A 22,145-nucleotide genomic window follows, 5' to 3' on the forward strand; every position below is an offset into this window, starting at 1 on the left:
CTTCCTTGTCAGAGTAATAACTGAATCAGAAAACAGAAGAATTTAAATCTGATAATGATAACTGAAGTCTAAATTTTATCAACGAAATCTGTACTTGCGGTACCCTAAATGCGATATTTCAATACAATACCAAATAGTCACTCGGTAATAGATAACTCTTTAAGAGCCTATTACCGACCCATTCGATATTTCTCTGGGTCGGTAATAGATTTCTATACATTCTATTACCGAGGGTAATCTGATCATACGATCGGTAATAGGCTTAATTTGGAGTTTAATTAAACCTAATTCCGACCCATAAAAATAATAAAACACAGATGGTTTTTCAAATCAAATCAAACACGTATATTACAAGCTTCTTGTAAAGACAAAATCACATAACTGGCAAGTAAATTTTAGGTTTTAACTCAAAATAAAAAAAAGTTGACAGATTAAGGGTTCCCATAGAAACAAGGAAATCGTTGCTGAAGTTATTGTTAAAAATTAAGGGTTAGTTAAATACTTTCCATACCACGGAAATAGCTCTTTAATAGCGTGAATAGATCAAGATTGGAATAAATAAAAGAAATTATAAACTTGATAATTTGTACCAAAACTAAAGAGTAAATAACAAAAGTACCACTTTTTCTATTACCGTGGCATACCACGGAATTACTTACCACAGAAGTAATTGGCGCCTGTCACCGCTGTATTTTATTTTCAATTTTAAACGTATTTCCGGGTCAAAAACTAAGTTAAAAGTAATTCAAAATCGTGTAGAAAACAATACACAACCTCTTAAAAGGCATTGCACTAGTTTATTTGCCATAACTATTACGTAAAACACTAAGTAAGATTGGAGTGCACTTACCTGTGGTGTCACGCGTCTGTATGGAACAACCGGTTCTTGCGCCGCCGTCGCACAAACTGACGAATCGTGAGTTTTTTGTTACACTCACACAAATGCACACTAATGGGCACGATAGACCAATGAATGAGCTTGTTTTGTGTATGCTTTATTTCTTAGGGGATAGATCTGTTTGCTTGCAAAATGCGTATTTGTAAACACCGCGGTGTTAGACGTCGATTTTGATACCCGCGTTAATAGCCGCCGTTACCCTAAATTTTATTTTTGGCTTCAATCCTATCGTGTGAGATATCGTTGGATATAGGTCTTTCAAAATTAATAGGGGTATTCAGTAACCATTTTTTCATAAAGTTAATATCTTCGGAAATAATCCCTTCCAAAGAAAAGAAAGGCGCCCCCCACCCTCTAACTTTTGAACCTTGGATCCAAAAATGCAATTCAAGTTAATACAATAATTGCCTACCGAGTCATCATTGTCATAAAATAACAGCCAACATTCTAAACTTGAATCAAAGATGTTTTTAGATTGTTTACTGACACAAGATCATAAGGAATACGTTAACAAGTATTAAAGAATAATAATAATTTCGTTTTTGGTAGTGCTGCAAGACCCGAACAAGTTTTCTACGGAGGAGAAGTTAAAGGTGAATCCGCTATGAAGCACTTCGATGACATTGGCACACGAGTGGTCCACACGTATCAGGTAAATTTACTTCAAAAGTCGACTGAACTTGCAGGATTCATCTTTGCCGAATTCTGATGTCAGAATATTTTTATTTTACATTATTGTTATACTGCTGTTCTGCTGTTGTGCTGTTCTGTTATTGTTGTTGTACTGCTTTCCAAACAAATAAAAAAATGTTCGGTTTCATTTTCCATTGCAACTTATTTGGATTTTCATAATTTTTTGGAGTTTTGGAGATAGGATCCATGAGATATTGAGGGAACTCTTAAAATATTATAGGCACAAGCCGCTCTGAAATATTTGAAGGTAGGTATCCGAAAACTAAGATTTTGTGAATTCGTGTGCCTGCTCTCGTACTTTAAATGGTGTGGTGGGGTAAAGTACTCAAAGATTTGTATCCATACTATACTAATATTATAAATGAGTGAAAATGATCTCACTTCCGCCCCGGAAGTAAAATAATTGATGCATCGCCTGATAATGTAATGTAGCATAAGCTCAAATTGAATTATTGCCTTTACACTTTATCTAGGCGTTATAGTTGTTTCTCAAATAAGGAAGTTGGCATAGGGAAATTAGGGAATCAATAAAAAGCAGATTTGTTAAAAAATAGGGTACCCAAATTACTAATTCCACGCAGATGAAGTCGCGGGCAAAAGCTAGTTTCATAAAAAGTATAAATGTTGTGTTAAAGGTTTACAATGAAGGCCCGTGGCGCGTATCCTCGCTGCAAGTCGTGATCTCCTGGCCGCACCAAGTGGCTTCTGAGAATACTCAGGGCAAATGGCTTTTGTACCCGGAAGATGTGCCTACTGTCGACGGAGAAGCCGGTGAGTAAACTATCCTAATAACTTATGTATCTATTCATTGTTTATATCGTTTTTGCGTGAAAAGGAGCTGCACCTAAATTTCTGTATACCTAATTGTCTAAATAGTTAGTACCTAAATCTGATATGGGTTATCTGGCATGCAAGTGCCTGATTTATTACCTATAAAGCCCCTAAGCTGGGCGGTCAGTACTGATTCACGAAACATAGAAAACATTTTAATTTTAATAAACTTTTCACAGATCAAAGTAACGGAGAATGCTTCATTGCGGAAACGGAAGTTAATCCCCTAAAATTAAGTAAGAGACCTGGAACTCCAGAACCAATTTTAGAGAATTTGGAAGAAGACCCGTTTCGAACAAGCGGAAAACTGAGCGTCAGTTCCAGTGAGAAGCACAATGAATCTAGTTACAAGAACGTCATTCAGTACTCGAGCGCTTCAGAGAACAAAGTTAGAAGAAAGCGAGAGGATAATATAATTAAAGCTGAACCATATACGGACAAAGATGGACATCGGAAAAATGTAGTGAACATGGTAAGGGACATTTTGACTTTTGAAAAACTAATATACTTGTTACTTAATTTATGTTTTTTTTTTCCGTAGCCCATACTCGTATCTATGTTTAAATACAATATTAAAAAATAAATAAAATGTATATGTACATTTTACACCCAAACAGGTATACCATTTCAGTAACTTTGGAAGGTCAACTAGTAGGTAGTATTTATTTGCTATTGTCTGTAACGAATTTAACTCTCAATGAAACTTCTAGAGTATTATACTTATAGCAATACTTATATGTAATATTAATACTAGAAAATAACTAAATGGATGTTTATTTTTTACAGAACTGTCTGAAGAAGACTGCAAAGTGCATCCAGTTCCAGTGCGTAATATACCGTCTCGGGCGCGCTCAGGCGACCACCATCACCATCAAGGCGCGCCTGTGGAACGCTACGCTAGTCGAGGACTACCCGCGCGTCAGTCACGTCAACATCGCCTCAAATGCTTACATTCTCATTCCGGCTCATTACAATATTCATCAGAATAAGGAGGACGATGATATGACGATGGTAAGCAGCTTTTGAACTCTGCCTTGTGGATGTGTTGTGTGTTGTGTCTGCCCCGCTGGTTCACCAGTGTATCAACCACATTAACATTGACTTTCCTGTGATTTTGATACCGGTCAAGTCGGCAGTGTTTGAATTGAATCTTTAACTGTGACGTCTGTGACCAATAAAACTCATAGTATATTTCATAATTTGAACCGTTGTTAGGTATTCTAATGTAAATTGAAATAAGTCTTCATTTTCTTCTCTTTTATTACAGGTGGAAACCGTGGCGTATCCAGACTTAAAGATCAGTGAACCGACAGAGGTGCCATTGTGGGTGATAATAGTGTCAGTAATAGTAGGACTAATAGTGTTAATTTTGCTCATAATCGCATTGTGGAAGCTTGGCTTCTTCAAGAGGAGCAGACCCGACCCAACGTTGTCGGGCAACTTAGAAAAGAACAATCACGAGTCCAGCCCGTTCATCGGACGGGACAGGAATAACAAACGATAGCTGAAGTTTTACTTTTCCACATCTAATAGAACAGTACATTTAAAAAATGGGACTTGATAAATTGTGTAGAGCACAAGAATCCTGTTTGGTGCGCGTGTGGCGCCGTCTAGTGATTTATAATATAATAATTTATATTTTGACTGTGATGTCTTCTTAGAGGAAAAATGCGTGAATGTGATTTTTTGAAGAGAAACATGGTTTTATATTTTGTTGATGTTTTTCACGATCCTCGATATGATATTTTTTATTGTTTCTAAATGCTTATGTTTTTGTGTGGAATGATGCATTTTTCAATGGGAGTGTTGAAATAATAAATGATTTTTGTTAGATGCTTGTTTATTCTATGCAAATGGATACCTGTGGGTACTTTCTGTAAATACATACTTGCCTTACTTAGATAATATTTATAAAAAGTTATTAAGGTAGGTATTTACTTAAACTTAACTTCTATGACTAGACTTTTACTAGTCACAAAACAATTGATAAGGCAAACAACTGTATTATAGTAGGAGTATGTGAAAGTGAAACTGGTCACTTATTTAGTAACAATCTACTTAAATTAACTCATTAATTTCCAGGAGTTGTATTCTAAAATGGATAGTATCAAATTATTTTTACGTTGTACGTCCCTTGCACTTGCGTTGGAGACCATTTACATCAAATTAAGCGAGCGCGATGCAATGAAGCAGTGATATTGATGTTAAATTGGTATCATATTTAATGTGTCTGAATACGGCCCCAAGAATTTGGTTACTGTAATAATTGTACATAATTTGTTTTTTCAATAAGTATGTTGAAATTATTGTACTTAAAATATTTTTAGATTTGACTAGTGAAAGTACGTTTTTGTACTAAGGGTATGAGTTTCCTATATTACGTACTGTAACTAAAAATGATTTAATAATGTACTCGCGCAAGTAAGTATAGGTAGCAATTAATCAACTTCATAATGTCGTACTTAAACAATAAGATGATTTATGAGTAATTATTTATTTACAATTTGTTATCACTTATCAACCTAATACGTTACAGTATACACACATAAAGTACATACAAAAATGGGCAAATTCTATATTTATGTTTATTTGTGCGAATTAAAAGCAAACATACCCTATACGTTGTTATCGAACATTTCAGCATTTTTCTCGTAGTGTACTAGTTTTAAGGAATGGAGACTCGTACTTTACATCTTGATGTTATTTGTCAGGTGACAAGTAAAACTCACTAATTACCACCACAAGTTCATAGCCGTAATGAACCATATTACTACTAAAATGAGGTCGATTTTGTTCAATTATTTTTTTAGTAATTAATGAGTTTTGCTTGTAACCTGATGTATGTATAAATTATTGGTACATGTCGGCTTTTTTGGTGTACATAGTTAGATATTTTTTACATAAATTGATTAAACCCAGTCAATGTCAGTTTAAGGGATAGACCGTCTTTTTTGCTATATTTAGTTGTCGACTATGGGTTAATTAAGGAATTGAGTACTTCCCTGAGATGACGTCAACGGCAGTTTGACTACGGTAGGTCTCTAAATTCCTACCCACATAAAAGCTTAGAAGATAATTAGTGTTGATTTAGTGTTACTCAGATAAGTATTTGAATGAAACAGTAAAAAAAGGACTGATCCAAATTAAACTTATTTTTATATAAAATATGTTTCACATAATTTTCGTTATTAAGATGTTGGTTGTTAAGATGAAAGTGGACGACCGCCCTGAAACCGCCTTTTCATACAAACGTAGTGCCCATATTCCTCTCTGGATATTAACATTATTTAAAATATTTTTACTCAATTTGATGTGTTTTTGTGTGTGATGTCGAACCGTTTGATTTTTTTTAGATTTTTTCAATATTACAAGAGGAGCATTTAAAAATTGTATGAAACCAGTTTTTCGTCCCTACCTTTTATAATAATTAAAAAAACGAAAATAATCAAACGGTCGGGCAGAACTATGACTAAATACGTAAAATTCTGTAAAAATATTTTCCATAATGTCAATAAATATGTCAGTAAATTGCCAGGGAAGAAAATGAGGACTACGTTTGTATGGAGAATCGATTGTGCCCTTTCCTCTTAAGGCGAAGGGTAGGGCAAGCTCTTTCCATAGAAACTTTGTGCGCGTTTTTCTTCGTTTGTGTTTGCGCTACAGTTACTATTTTTGGCAAATATGCTTATTTTTCTGTTAGCTAGGGCTTGATGTAGTTTTTTAATTTTTTTTGTATTTTTTTTTTTTAATAAAGAAAAATTTCTACATCAAGTACTGCGTATATCCAATATGTACAAGCAAAAAATTTAATTAAATGCTATAGTGCCAAAACTAACGAATAAAACTTGCACAAGGTTTGTATGAAGAATGCCTTGCCCTACCCTGCGCCTTAAGCTTGCCTACTTTCATAATGTCATAATTTTATCAACGTGAAAGCGTTCAAATTTTGCGCCCATGTTCGCCAGTATGTTCATATATATACATAAGAATAATAAAAATAAGCATAAGACTTCTTTGGCGCAGGTTTTCGTCAAATTAAGTTCTGTTATTTTACTTAACAAACAGATGAAAAAAAAATTAAATGATAGTCACATAAGAGGTACTTACGTAGCAAAACAGACGGTCTCACTCATAAATGCGTAATTAGGTCAATAATAATAAGATAGATTTTTATTGTAAGTAATAAACTCTTTAAAATTATTATAATTGTGAATAAATTCAAAAACATTTTGTATTCAAAGTTCAAGTTGTACAACGATTTTAACATTTCTACCTAGGTCGAATTTTATAAAAATCTTGTTTGCTGTAAGCAATGTTTCCATGTCTTTCTAATTAGACAGATAGGCGCTTGCAGCATTTTTGTTTTTACAAAACGCGTCCCTAGATTATTTATTGATATTATTGTAATATTTTCTTAATTTATTTACATTTTGGTTTTGTTGAGTCAGTAATAATCTAATAATCATACCTACTTATTTGACCATGGATGCAAATTAATAAAAAGTGCCATTTTCTACTTTTTGGTTTTATTTTACTTTCTGGTCCCCATTTTATAAAAGTTCAAGTAATTATTTTCAACTGATTAGACTTATATAATAACTTGTAGTTTTAAGGCCCCGGGCCTTGTGTAAATGGTAATATGTAAGTCTTAGCGCCTACGCAACATATATCAGTAAAATACAATACTGATCGTCGCTGTACTTTTAAAAATGTTTCGACACCGCGTAAAATATAAGAGTTCTTAGTCGCCGATAAGCCGATATTCGAAAACTTAGCAAACATAACATAAAAAATAATAAATAAACTAGCATTTTAGCGTCGAAGCTAGATCGTACAATTAGGCATTTCATAATCTGACCAGCCATTTTCATAAATCGGAGGCAGTTCATAAAATAGCCGACTACGTCATGAAACGGCTACTACATGAAATGGCCAAACTTTACCAATCACATCCCAAATATATTACGATGATTTCATAAACGGAATACCTGTCTTTTGGAATGGCCTCTCAGATCATGCAATGGCCAACTCTACGAACCGGCTACTACAACGTATTGTTATCCTTAGTCATACTGTTCAGAAAGGTGATTTGTAAAATTTTTCCATTGCCGTAGAATGCTTCTGAAACCAAAAAATATTTATATAATAATCCTGAATATTTATCGTCTTTATTAAATTATAAAAAAACAGCTCCTTGCTTAATACTTACATCTTGCTTAACAGCTGACCAACAAAAAGTGCATAGAGATCCATTCTTATTATCTTCATCTGTTTTCTGCAAACATGGTTGATCGATGATACCTGAAAACATATTTTTTTTATTATATGGGAGGCAAACGAGCAGACGTATCCCCTGATGGTAAGTGATTACCGTCGCCCATGGACACCCGCAACACCAGAGGCATTGTTAACTTTGCCGGCCTTTAAGATTGGAGTACGCTCTTTTATTGAAGGTTTGAATTTCGTATCGGTTTCTAGTTATCGCAGGCGACAGTTCATTCCACAGTTTAGCCGTGCGAGGCATCAGGAAGATTCTAGAGAAACGCACAGTTGAGGACCGCCAACCATCCAAGTGATGAAGATAGAAATGTTTTCGCGTGTGTTGGATGGTGAAAAAAAGCGGCAGGGATTAAGACCCCGTGTGTTCAAGTTATTCTCTCACTCTCACTGAGCGTAAGCGTGAGCGAGATGGATGTGCGTGCCCGGAATTGCGGATATCATGTTTTTGGTTTTTTTTTTTTGTTTTTAAGTTTTAGCAAAAAAGTACTTAATTGATTAGTTTTAGCAAAAATAATATTGCGCAATTTTATTAGCATTTGTGCAAAAATTGTTACAAGTTTTAGAGTCGAAAAATCAGATGCAGTTACCTACTAGAGAAAGGTCTTAAGATTGCTAATTAAATTGTTGGCACCCATATTGTGATCTAAAAAAGCGCTCCCATTTGTCAAAAACTCTGCTGGCTGAACCTACTATACCTTAATCCAATCCGAACAATTCCTCACAGCACTCCCCGTTATATATCGATAGAAAGTGCAGAGCGAAGCTACATCTCTACTCAGCTCCGACAATCCGAGTCGCCCTCCGTTGGATGCGGTCCAGAGGGAGAAGCTGGTACTGGGGTGCCCCTGTACCATCTAAATGGCCGTGGACGCCAAGGATTCCGAACTAGTTGTGGCAGTCAGGGGAGTACTTTCGAAAAACAAGGTGACACGACAAAAGCAAGCGTTTTTGCAGTAAACGCGCAAACCTGTGTCTGTGTTGTAGGGTTAAATTTCAACATGGTTTAGATGAACCTATTTGAATGCCATTTTAGATACAATACGATTTGTAATACATTCTACAATGGATCTTAAACAACACCTCTTGCTCTTGCTTGGATCTTCAGCAGCCAAATAACACTAGACCCTACTCATAGTGTTGTGTTCCTGCCGGTGAGTAAGGTTGCCAGAGATCAATGAGGGGGGGGGGGGCGGGTTTAGGGTCGGCAACGCGCATGTAACTCCTCTGGAGTTGCAGGCGTACATAGGCTACGGAGGCTGCTTACCATCAGGCGGGCCGTATGCTTGTTTGCCACTGACGTAGTATAAAAAATAAAAATAGATAAGTTTTACCTCAACTTGATGGCACTGTTATATTTATGGCTTCGTCAGGGATTATTAGATTAAGATTTTATTAATAAGATTAGTGATGGCATCAGATTAATTTTATCTTTAATAAATAAGTACGCAAACTACTTGCTAAGATACGCCAGTTGCGGGCTGCAGAGCACTGAGGAAACTGACAACAGTCTCTTTTTGTTTTACTGTCTTTAAAACGTTTGGTTTCAAAAACACATGAAGATGTTAGCGAGTGAACGAGACCTGCAATGGGCTTACAAAGGGTTTAAAAAGTCACCTGACAAACGTAATAGTTACTTCTAGACTTTTAGAAGATCTATTTAAGGGAGCTACGCGGATGCCTAAGCCTCATTTGAATGGACGAGATGCGCAATAGAGTTGTCTGCTAGCTAAAGAATTTCGATATCTTAATAAGCTTTAATAGCCCTAGGAAAATTAGTAGAGAGTATTTACCACCGGGGATTTCTCGATCCTAGTAGTATAGCAAGACACCTGAGATTTAAGTCATTTACCTAAATAGAATTCGTTGTAGACATACGTTTATTATAGATATGTATTGCTCCCCGCTAGTTCGAATATCTCGATCTTGCAAGTTTAGTCCTGTAGGATTGGATTAAGTAGAAGCCACGTATCGCACGCTAGGGCCTCACCTGTATATAGCTGGTTGTCGAGGTGCGTTATGTAGCTGCCGGCCAGCCGCAAGATCTCGATCTTGCTGAGTTTTCTGTCCGGTGGTTCAGTTGGAATCAGAAGACGCAGCGTGTTGAACGCCATGTTGACGCTGCTTCAACATAACACGGCATTTTGATAACAATTACAAAGAACAAATGACGTCCACACAGTTAATTGGACATTCGTAAACCTTATTGCAACGAGATATGGACTACTATTGGTCAGTTAAATGTGTTGATGTAGGTATTGTCAGCATCAACAGTAATGGATGCGTTAGAAGCATTTACTATTCACTAATATTTTTACAAAAAGAGATATGACTCTATTTTGTATGTATGTGACTATGTGGCTAAATCTTGTAATTTAAATTTGACCCCCTTCCCGATTTTCAATGAAATTGAATATTGCATACATAAGTCGGGTGACACCACCACCATACCATGGTACCATCGAGCTGATCTGATGATGGAGACAGGAGGTGGCCATAGGAACTCTGTGATAAAACAACGCAATCTAATTGTGTTTGATGCTGATACTGTTAGAATTGTCTCGATGAGTATTAGTTGCTTGTAGAAAAGTACGGTCAGCGATAAATCAATAAAGAAATTTTGCCAAACACTTATCGTAACACTATTATAGTATGGCAGTGTGTGCACACGGTGCCCTAACTTAAGTACCTATCTGAGGGCACGGTAGTGCCCCCGCCAAGACTTACTTACGGCTATATGACGGTAGCGAAATGGCCAAGCCATATATTTTGACTAAGGAGTAGAATTTGTGAAGTTAGGGCTTGTAGAGTTAGAAGCTTGGCTCTACAAGAGATCTGATAACTTTTTGACAGTGCGAGCCTTATGGTCTCGTCTTGGCTACATTTTACATGAAATGTTTTTGATGGGATACACTTTTCTATACAGCTAGTATGGCGACGTCGGTACTTAAGTACCAAAGTTACTAACGTAAGTGCCCCAACTGTAAAATATATTTATACAAACCGGTATGTATAAATATATTTTTTCTACTGATTACATAAAAATCAAAACAGTATGAAAACAGTCACACAACTTATGCAGTGAAAAACACTTGATTGCTCAACATGGATCAGATCTCAGCTCAAACAACAATGGAAAGAACTATAATTATGTAGGTTAACCACAATATCAAGCTTTACTTGAATGCACACTTCAGAAAACCTCATTATACTTATTAAGCAACTGTAGGCGAATACATATTCGTAAGTTACCACGTGGAATCAGATGGTACGCCTTGCTTTGTAATACGGTCTGCATTAGCCATTATTACAACTTTCTCTTCTTTTTAGCTTTCTTATGTTACAATCCTTTATTTTACTGCAAAGTTTAAGCTTAAGTTTTAATCTCTGCTCTGAATAAAAACTTTGAGATCAGCCGACTCCAACAAAGCCTCGATATCCACTGAGATGAGAGTGATTTGTCTATGTACCAGTCATAATTCACGTGTGATCAAAAGTGTCTCCAAAAATACCCATCATAAATAATTCCATCGGAAAAATAAATAATTATTATTTCTATAAGTAATTATTGATTTTAGGCATTTACTCAGGGTGATTAAATAGGCACGTGTACGTCAGATACCTAAGATAACTGGGAAAACATGTTCTTCTATTCATTGCAATAATCTGTCTCACTCTCTTCTGATAGGAAATTTTAAAAATCAAGTACATACTTTTGTGTCCTGTCTCTCTCTCGCGCGTTAGCTTGGCACCTCTGCTTGACCACCGGCACTTCTTTCTGATACGAACTCACAGAGTACACATGCTTCTCCCAATCCTCACTCAAACACTGGTAGCTCAGGAAATTCTCCATATTGTATACTTGGAATGATTGTCACATAGGATGTGCGCGGTTTGTGTACGCTTCGGTAATTTGTATTAATTGATGCTAGTTAATGTTGGCTGGTCGAATGCGGGATGCGGACTAATCCGGGGGCTCGGCGGGCCCCTAATAAGTATCGGGATGGGTGTCGGTCATGAAGGAGTCATTTAGGAAGAACAGTGCGCTCTGAGGCGGGTGCTTAACCGATAATTGTATAAACAGATGGCTACTGAGGACACAGGGCCGTATTTAGAAAATGCACTATTACATTGCTCAATTTAGATCAAGTTTAGAACCATGATACGTCACATAAAAATATGTAGTAATTTTCAAACATATTGTGAAATGTGTACATTCAACAGAATAGAATTTACACCACGATTGATCTCAGAACAAATATGATTAGTATTTGCGAGGAACAAATTCACTAGCAATGGCTACAATTTCATTTATAAATTTTCAAAGAGGATAGGTAAGTTTCTAAGAGTTTACGTATGAATTAATGAATTGGTGGTATTCTGTTATTATTTTATTTATTAAAGTACATAAACATCATATAAAGCATGAGTGTTGGCAGGTGGGCCAAAATGCTAACGGAATGGTGGCCGGTTTCAGACGAAAGGAGTGCCTGGCGTCCGTTGGCTCGTTGGGTGGACGTCTTTCGGAAGACTGCGTGTCACTTCTGGATGAGATTGGCTCAGTTTCGGGATAAGTGGCGTACCTACTAGAAGAGAGGCCTATGCTCAGCAGTGGGCGATAAAAGACTGATATGATGATGACATCATATAGGTACCTGTATGATAACTTACACTATAAACATTTGAAAAAGTAATACTGCTAATAACTTAGCAATGGAATAAATTAATTCTTTCTACTTAATAATTTTGATATACTTGCCTACTTAACTCCAAACAAAAACATGTGTGAAAATATTTCTTAACAGTTTTCGCCCCACTTAGCAAGTGTGCATGCAATCCGTCCCTGGTGGGTGGCTGTCATCAAGCATGTAAAACGCGCACCCCGTGCTCCGGCTAACTACCGCCATAAATGTGTTTTATGCGAGCGACGACTAACTGCGCGATTTGTCAACTAGCTCGCTGACTCACCCCATAATCGAAAAAACAGACGTTTTGGAGAAGTTTTTATGTCCTCGACTCCTCAATGTTACATACTTTGATATTTTTATTTTATTTAAGTGTATACTTAAAATAGTTTCCGTAAAAGCTTGGACTGGACTCTCATAGTCTACAGTCTCATAGTCTGTAGTCTCGTAGTCTTATGGGTCACAACCTCACAATCATAACAATAGGATATACAGATGAGAAATTTCTAAAATCTTTAACTTTGTTTATTTTTATTAATAGTAGTGAAATTTTCAATTATCATTTATGCAATTAATTTTAGACGATGCTCTAATTGCATGGGCTCATCCTACGATCAATACCAGCTACACCTATTTAATTTACAATATTATTTCATAGCGTGACACGATCACACGAGTCGATCTCACTCTCTAGGGATGCCGCGTCCGTGAGAACACCACTAATTGGCTGAGTTATAGCCAGACTCGACGACTACGGCGGGCCCATTCGTATTCATTTGTAACATTAAAAAGCTTTACTGTCTTAAGTAAGTACCTACTTCTTAAAAAAATAAACGTATGAAAGCCAAAATATAGTGGGCCGTATTCGTAATTTTATTTTCACTTTAGTTAGGTTTGTTCCCGTTGAATTCTTACTGTAACTTTGAAAACGGTAGTTATGAACTATGAATTTATATTGTAATAACTATCACAAAGTTATTTCAGGTCACTTTTCAATTACTAATTTAAACTGTTTTAAATCCGATACACAGAAATTATAAATTGTCTACATTGCGACCTATAAGAACCACGGAAGCGTAACCAATAATGGCACATGATAGCACCTATAGCACCTATAGTACCTATAGTACCAACAAACAGCTATATAGTTCTGTACAGGTAGTAAAGAGAAGAGTGGTAGGTAAAGTACCCTAATCGGAAAAAGAATAATCATTTGCATTTTTCATTATCTGAAAGAGGGTAATTGTTGTTCTAAAGTGTGCAGAAAGTGATAAGTTCCTGCATTGGAGATAGCGATTATTTTACCTAAATGTTTAATTAAAGGACCCTCAAGAGATGCTATAAAAAATTATACTTCTATATTTAAAAAAACACATGGATTTTACTTTCCTCGCATTCTAAATAAAAAGTAGAGTGTTTGACTCGGGTGAAAGGCATCATTTCAGCCTCAGACTATTGGCGCTCTCACTGCGCTCGAGCGCCAAACTACCTCGGCAGAAATTAGTGCCTTTTATCTCTTCGTTAACAATTTACTATTTCTCCACAACTGACTGTCCATTTCAAGTACCTACTGCAGAAAATTGTGAAATTTTTACATTGAAGTTTAAGAATATTGTTATATCCTGGTTGATTATACAAATATAAAGCCACTTCAATAACGTATCTATACAAATCCTAAATACCTCATTATGGTTAAATCCATCAAACCATTAAAAATGATTAGTTAGTGGGCCAAAAAATACATCATTCTGATTTTTAATGATTAGGTATAAAATCGAAATCTTCTTCCAGGAGTTACCTATGTTAGGTACCATCTCCGCGGATGGCCGGCGAGCCACCGCTATGATGCTCAATCGATTAGGTCAGGTGTCTGTTGGTTTTGCAGACGTCACGTCCCCACCTCGCGGCGCACCATGGCCGAGACTTTCTCCTCGCGACACCTCGCCCGGGGAAACGGTCTTACCGGAGTCTCACACGCAGCCGCGCGCGAGTCGATCGCCTCAGCGCCCGCACATTCCGCAATCCGCGAGCTTTCGCTTAGTAAACAGTTTTCGTGCGAAAAACGTGTTCAAAAAATATTCTCACAATTGTTTAAGCGAAGTGATCAAGCGTGTCCCAAATAGAGGAGCATTTACAAAACGTTTGGCATGATGCCTAATCATAATTAAAGGTGAGTTCGGTGTCTGCCTTTCTACTAGTCGTAGTCCAGCCTAAGTTAGACGATGACATTCGATGATAAGGCTCCGTCTCACAGTGAATGCAAGGACGCAATCATATATTGCTGACCGATGCATTAATTGTGCATCTCCCGAACCTCTGGCCGCACCTACCGAAAAATCAAATCTAAGTAATTCTTGGCTTGCTATATACTATGTATATGTCCAATAAACTTATTGTGTTTGTTTTGGTACTTGCATCTGAAGTTGAACAATTATCAAATACATTAGAAGGTTTTCTACTATATTTTAATCCTAATTTGGCCTATAACTAACCGAAAACAAAGACTTATGTGTAATTTAGAATAAATTACACATAAGTAAGTAATATTTACCTAATAAGTGCAGACCTAGTCATAATTGGATAGGCACACATTGACTTTTACTTATGTTATGGTGGGAATGCTAAGCATGCAATAATTTTCGCTATCCAAAACATGGGTGGGTAGTTAGTAAATAGGTACATTGTACATACGGGTACAGCCCTCTCGTAATCTTAATCTACCAACTACCTATTTTTCATGTTAATGTGACATATGAAATAATTTCGAATACTCTTCTTGAAACTTAATCTATCACAAAATACCGAAACGAATATGTGGCACAGAATCGAGTATTCAGTTTTGATCTCTTATGAGTGGCAATAAAAGTCATAATCGAGTAAATTGCGATTTTTGTGTCAACTGCCTAGACACCACCAATGGAACTCCGCATGAATTACTAAGGATCCTCGCCATCCTGCCAATTACCTATTACAATCGCATATGATATGATGCATGCGAGGGCAAACACCGCATTGCATTTAAATAGGAAATACCGCTAACTTGGTACCATCTTCAATCTTATCTGACGTCATAGTAAGATAATTAAATCCTTTGCTTTAGTAATCGTCGAGCCATGGGAATCCTATTGATTTCTGAGAATCATTGATTCGTAGAACTGCGTTTGTGCCCTAAAGAACAAATGTCTACTAAATGACATGGTCATTTGAATTTATTTATCTGAGAAATAAGTATTAAACGGATCAATTTTTATATTATGTGCCGAATCTTAATCCTATATACTTAATTAAAAAAAGCTTTTGTGGTCATTTGAAGATTAAACTCGTCTCTATTACTCAGAAATAAATGAAACTTGGCAAATAAAATAAAACGCTTGGGACACCTTTAAACAACGACCAAGCAACGGCAAGGTGCGTATCAAGATCATCTTTTTGCACATCGAAATAAGAGCTTTTATCATTTCATTTTATTTGTGCAACCATGATCGCATGTGTCATCATCAAACTTCAGATTCGCTAACATTAAACGAAGGCCAGTTCTATATTCCATAGCTATGTATTCATGATTTTACTAGTATAACTCACCTTTACAATTTTGTCAAAATATTTAATCTAGAAAGTCTGTGAGCTGCAGACCACGCGAGCACAGCTTACAAGTCTTACAACTGATTAATTATAACTCCGCCATTTTGAAAAAATCCAAACACTGAACCGGGGCACAAAATTTCACGAGAATCGGTAGAGAATTGCGGTAAAGGAGAACATCTGGAGATCTGGACATATGGTTGTCCTAAATTTTTTCAATAAATTAAAATTCATGCGGCACACTATTTATTTAAAAATTGTCGAAATCAGATGGAATGGCCCTTATTAACCAAAGAGTTACATTTCTAAATTTCTTTTACATCGCCAAAATGTTACCCAAACCCGCTATAATTGTGATTTTAGAAAACGTATGATCCTCTCTAATACTCGCACGGACGTAGGGAATGTCTAGACTCTTTGGAGTTCCTCAATTTCACAATTCGGGGTTTTCCAATTTAAACACCGTTTCACCAGAATTTTATATGACGGAAGAATATCAATAGATTAAATGTCTACAGTTCAAGAGTCATGTGTTATACTCGTATGTCATGATATATAATAGTGTAAGTAAAATACGAATTACTTCTAGTCTAGGCAACTATGTAATCAAACCAATGCAATCTTGCTGCTTTCGTTACGTAAACATTGCTATTTTATACTTTTCTTCACACATGTAGGATCCTAAATAATTTCCGTTTGTTAAACATGCAGCAGGCGTCCAAGCTCAAAGTGTAGGTACCTATGGAAGATCTCCGTGCGCATAATGCAAGCATTTTGTAATCGTCCTTGACGGTAAACAATTATGGGTCAAATTCACGCCGTTGCCTAAGCGCAATTATACATGACCGCCCATTATTTTATTTAGTAATTCAGACGCTTATCGGCCCATCATGAGAAATAATCGCTGCAGGTAGTTATAGAACGGTTTCGGTTCGATCATTCAAACTTTAAGGTCTCTAGTCGTTTGAACGTTACAAATGATGGTAGTTTGTGGTGTGCGGTTTGCTCTTAAATTAATTGTTTTATCAATTCATTTATTGGTAGCAATTGCTAATTTGTTCACTTTTGTTCATTTGATGAGAAGAATGTAAAAATAAATATTCTTATACATATTAACTACTTAATATAAGTAAAGTCAAACAAAAAAAAAACATGAAATTTCCAAGAATCCCGCTTAATTATATTGATTTTATTTTTATTTAAATTCTGCTTAATAAACACCAAGACAGCGACATACAGAACCGGTATCACATTTCACGTGACCCTGCGGATATTTAAAACACAATCATTATCTTCATATTAATATGACAAATAAATAACTAGGTACCTAGAACTTGTGTAGAAATTTGTTAACGATAAAAAGTTTATACCTACCTACAATTGTTATGATAATAACATACATATAACGAGTTCACGAATAGTAAGATCACCTTACTCGTATCTGCTTTAGTGTTTTTTTCATTTACTTTTTTTTAATGCCCACCTGATGGTAAGCAGTCTCCGTAGCCTAAGTACGCCTGCAACTCCAGAGGAGTTAAATGCGCGTTGCCGATCCTAAACCCCCAAACCCCCCCCTCCCTCGTTGAGCTCTATTGTTATTATTTTCATATTGATCAGCGTGTCTATTAAGTATTGTTATGGTACTAAACTAGTACTTTAATCGAAACTCGTACAAGCACTATCACACACATACGACGACCTGAAAATATTATAGCGAAATAAAAGAGTTATAGAGTACCTATTTTACCTAGTTCGCAAACACAATATTTCTCTAAAGAAATGAATTATATTTGAGAACAGTCACAGCCGCGTGCCACCGAGAAGACGCTGCCTCGAGCGCTTGCCCCACATATCCTTGTTGTGCAACATGAGATTTACTCTCGCGCGGCTCACCTAACGTGGACACTACTATGGGCAGTTTTTATCAAATCAATGATATTCTTAAGTCAGGTAGGTAAGTAAAAAATAAGATGCAATCTAGTAAGAATGCATTTTTTATTAGATAAAGGAAATAACATTTAGGAAGATATTGGCCGACCGCTTCTCCACATAAATATAGTCCGTTTTCCTCCTGGATGGACATTATGGATACTATTTTTACACTATTTATTGTACATTAACCACAGTTATGCCCCTTCGTTTTACTTTTTTTTTATTCTATAAGTAAATATATAATTGTTGGTGCAACAAAGAATATTTACTTACTTACTTACTTAATTAATTAACGTGGGATAACATAAAAGACCCATCCTAAGAAGAATCTGCTTACCTACCATAAAAATAATAGACAACGATATGAAAATTATTAAATTAGTATGCTTTTCTATTATACAAATAAATAATTATGATCAAATTTTTGTCTGCTGTTGATGATAATTAGTTGATGTAATGTGGTTAAAAGTGGCATGCTTTTTGAGAAAAATTGTGAAAATGTTTTTTGAAATCTGAATTATATTTCAGGAAATTATTTTGATAAAATCTAAGCAACATGAAACAAGTTTGGCCATAGGATGTTATAAATAATATTCTACTGTACTATTCTATTCTATATTATACGTTCACCTTTGCAAATCATACATAGTCGACAATGTATATCGTGTTGAGATTATAGTTATCTTTTTATCGTTTTTGTGTTTAATTTACCATCGTTTCGATTTTTTTGTTAATATCATTTTAGATAGGGACATTTATATACGAACAAGTAAGATAAATCAGAATCATTAAACAAGTAGCCAGGTCCAAGAGTCGTGAAAATATCTTTATCTTAAATTATCTATTCAACAATCGGTCACGAGGTTGATGCGTAGCTATATTTTATATTTTTTCTAGAGTGAATGTCCTCTTATAAAACAGTCATACAAACTCACGGACTATAAACTTGATAGGTAGGTAATTAATTATTCATTGCTCTAATTATGTAGGAAGGTTATTGGCGATTTTTTATCAGGAACTGGTTATGAAATAACATTTTATACCCACCTACAATATAAAAACATACTTAACTAAAATCTTTTCATGTCAGCTTAACAGGGCTATTTTTACAGGTTTATAGTATTTGAATATGTATAGTTTTGAAAAAAAAATTGGGATATCAAAACTGCGCTAACGATTAGTGTTTGGAGAGACTTAGGTACTAAAAGTAGTTATGGGATGGATAGATTTTCTTTATTATATACTCAGCTGCATTGTTTTATGGCCACTTTGCGAATAAATTAATTGATAATGTGTCCATGCAAATGTACAAATCAGTTCAGCGAAACTAGTTAAACCTAGTTAAAACAGGACCCTAAAATTGCGTGCATAGTCAAAAAAATCGAAAAATAAAATAAAAGACGTTACGTAATTTTGAGTTAAGTAAATTAAAAAAAAGTTGTAATGTTTATTTTATTTCTAAGTCTATGTTTAAAACATATAATTATGTTCTCAGCAAACATCAATGATGCACATTATTCCAATGCTTCCAAAAAGCTTTTTTTAAATAAAATAATCGCCCGAAAGTAGAATGTGGCAAAACAGTAACAAAAATATTAATAAACACAATTTAGTAGATTTACGAGAGTAAAATTATTTTGAATTCATTTTAATGATGCAAGCAATGCTAGGTCACCCAGATATTTTTAAGTGATTTGAATATATCTCGGTTCTCGACGGTTCAGCAAATATGGTTATCTACCTACAATCACGTCTATTTAAAGCATACCGGTGACCGTGTTCAGCTACATGGGTAAAATAGTTATCTGTCCTGCCCTTTTACCTGTTGCATTACATAATCCTTTCTTGAATATAATGTGTGCAGGCCTGTATAATGTAGGCAGTATTCCTACCTATGTGTTTATTGATCTAGATGGTTTCATGTTTATTAATTAATTTTTATAGTGAACACGGCTTTGTAATTTTAAACTAGAAAACAGATCAAAAGACCTCTCGACAATTAACTTAATTCTACCTATGGTAGAAGGCTAATCGATACTTAATAATATACCGCAAAACGAACAAGGTTAAATATTAGTCAACTTCCGCAAATCACGATTTAGTGTACAAATTATCTCATACGTGGCACATATTGCTTGTAAATAATAACCTGATATGAATAAATATCTAACGCACCTTTATCCCAAATTTCATACTTACTCCTATGCTTTATTATAAATTCATAATTATGCTAGTAATAGGTTACCAAAATACTGACTAAGAAGAAGATAAGTTTGTAGGCAGGCAGGTACAGAATCATGGCTATCAGATACCTTGTCGGGTAGTATATCTAAGCTCGAATAAATAGTAAACCTAAGTTATATGCTTAATTATTAGACCCTAGTTGTAATAGATAACTCACTTTTCATGTATAATTATTTTGATATAAACGTTGTTTGTTTCAGAGTGTGTAGTTTTGCACGATGTCCGCTGGCAGCTATATGAGCCGTCGGCTCACATTAGCGCTGGCCACGATTTTAGCAGTGACACAATGTTTGTCTGATCCAGGTAAACTCATTTAATATTTACTTAATCATACGAATACCAAAACCTTATTGTTTTCTGTCGATTAGTTCTGGTTTAGATAAGTTCTCATGTAGATATTGTGGATATGTCGTATAATTGTCAGAAGCAGCTCGATTCGGGCATCCAATGTCACTTTGACGTTAGAAATATCGTTGATAAGTCAATTTTGACATGTCGTTTAGTTATCAATTTTTTAAAGATCTTTCCAAGATGTTAAACGTGTCTTAATCATTCTTCAAATTGGGCCGTTAGAAGTGTATTATCGTTAGTAGTAAAGGCGCTGCTATCATTTAGATGCAATCCCAAATAACCGATAATGTGGTTGTGCTACATTGTGCTTGAAAACGTCACATATATTAATGCATACCTAATTGTTTCAGAGGCGTATATATACTTTACTTATGCCTTGATAATAAAAAGAGCTTGTACGTTTTGACTTGTCATCAATTATAGTTAAGCTCCCGACATCCATAATCTTGTCACAATTTTAATTAAGGCAGCATTTTTGCCGGTTAATTGTCTACAAAATGATTAACGGGTGCTGTAAAACTTTTTACCCGTCAGTGTCTTGGTAGGTGTCAACGCTCGGCCTTGGATATGTAAATAATTAATTATTGAGTGTTTGGGTATAAGTGAACATTTTCATAAGTATCATATCAGTTAATAGTATTCACCAGTCGGGCTCCACTAATCTAAGAACTGTCGTTGGTAATTTTTTTTTGTTGGTAAACATTTAGACACCGTCATCTGTTGTCAACTTTCACGGCGATAAACGACTAACGTCATATTTCCAATATTAGAGGTGGTGACGAACAGCTCAATTTATATAAGTATACTTAAGATCCTAAATAATATAGTGTGAAGCGCTGGGACAGGTAAAAACATAACGTACACAGGTAGAAGCGTTTACTCTGCTCTAAATCTGCCAATATAATTCGCGTCAAAGTAATTATTGTAAGTATCTGTTCCTTAATTATTCCGGCTCGATCGAATGATTCAGCATGTGAGCACCGATGGGCCGGATCTCCACAACATCAACATGCCGTGCAGGCGGATGTGTCCGCAACATGCTACAAGGATGTGAGCCGGTGTTTTGTGTCGCGCGCAACGTCGTGTTGATCGGTCACGAGCTACCGACACAGCTATTATACTGTTACTATGCGGTTCTTGTTTTACGCGACAATATCAGGGCTTCCAATCTCGCAGCCTATCTTTAATCCCGGTACCTGCGGGACTGTATATAGCTTCCACGCTAGTTGGCGGAATACTTTCAAAGCATAAATATTTGCCAATGGACCTGTCACAATAATGAACATTCATCTCTTTTTTTATCATGGACCCAAGTGTTTTAGTCCAAGATTGTCATGAATAAAAAAGATGAGAGGCTGATGAATTATAGTAGCACTAATTTCTGTTGCATCGTTCTGAGTGCAGGACTGCAAATGCTGCGGGAACCCGTGCTCGCAATCCCGCAACAAGCGGGATCAAAAAAGGTGCAGGATCCCGGAATACCGGGAAGCCCTAGACAATATCGCTGTAGATGTAAAGGGATCTACAATCACATCAGTTTAGCCACGATCCCATGTTGTCTGTTGCAAAGATTTCACTGTGACATCAATTTGTCGGAAGAATTATTTTTCCGCAGAACCATTAAATCGCGTAAATTTCTTGTTCGTCGGCCG

At 35.8% G+C, this 22,145-nt stretch overlaps 3 protein-coding genes across 7 annotated transcripts in view; 2 read left to right on the plus strand and 1 right to left on the minus strand.

The window, feature by feature from the left end:
- The window catches only part of LOC133524280 (integrin alpha-PS1), a 119,719-nt gene extending 112,781 nt beyond the window's left edge, over positions 1 to 6,938 (plus strand). For both annotated transcript variants that reach the window (XM_061860188.1, XM_061860190.1), the window contains 5 exons: positions 1,448 to 1,550; positions 2,227 to 2,362; positions 2,602 to 2,894; positions 3,209 to 3,433; positions 3,690 to 6,938. In XM_061860188.1, the coding sequence (XP_061716172.1) occupies positions 1,448 to 1,550; positions 2,227 to 2,362; positions 2,602 to 2,894; positions 3,209 to 3,433; positions 3,690 to 3,926 (994 nt within the window). In that variant the 3' untranslated portion in view covers positions 3,927 to 6,938. The remainder of the gene's footprint in view (positions 1 to 1,447; positions 1,551 to 2,226; positions 2,363 to 2,601; positions 2,895 to 3,208; positions 3,434 to 3,689) is intronic.
- LOC133524282 (transcription factor 15-like) overlaps positions 6,925 to 22,145 on the minus strand; it is a 60,062-nt gene continuing 44,841 nt past the window's right edge. Inside the window, exons 1-4 of one of the 4 annotated variants that reach the window (XM_061860195.1) lie at positions 11,413 to 14,198; positions 9,690 to 9,820; positions 7,632 to 7,723; positions 6,925 to 7,543 (exon numbers count right to left, since the gene is read on the minus strand). In XM_061860195.1, coding sequence (XP_061716179.1) covers positions 7,499 to 7,543; positions 7,632 to 7,723; positions 9,690 to 9,820; positions 11,413 to 11,552 — 408 coding nt within the window. In that variant the 5' untranslated portion in view covers positions 11,553 to 14,198 and the 3' untranslated portion in view covers positions 6,925 to 7,498. Of the gene's footprint in view, positions 7,544 to 7,631; positions 7,724 to 9,689; positions 9,824 to 11,412; positions 14,199 to 22,145 lie in introns of those variants that run through there. The other 3 variants (XM_061860194.1, XM_061860197.1, XM_061860196.1) reach the window with 3 other exon arrangements.
- The window catches only part of LOC133524279 (dual oxidase), a 75,361-nt gene continuing 67,577 nt past the window's right edge, over positions 14,362 to 22,145 (plus strand). The window contains exons 1-2 of the mRNA XM_061860186.1: positions 14,362 to 14,554; positions 20,343 to 20,445. Coding sequence (XP_061716170.1) covers positions 20,361 to 20,445 — 85 coding nt within the window. The 5' untranslated portion in view covers positions 14,362 to 14,554; positions 20,343 to 20,360. The remainder of the gene's footprint in view (positions 14,555 to 20,342; positions 20,446 to 22,145) is intronic.

Source organism: Cydia pomonella, chromosome 13 (assembly GCF_033807575.1).
Source record: "Cydia pomonella isolate Wapato2018A chromosome 13, ilCydPomo1, whole genome shotgun sequence".
NCBI classification, from domain to species: domain Eukaryota; kingdom Metazoa; phylum Arthropoda; class Insecta; order Lepidoptera; family Tortricidae; genus Cydia; species Cydia pomonella.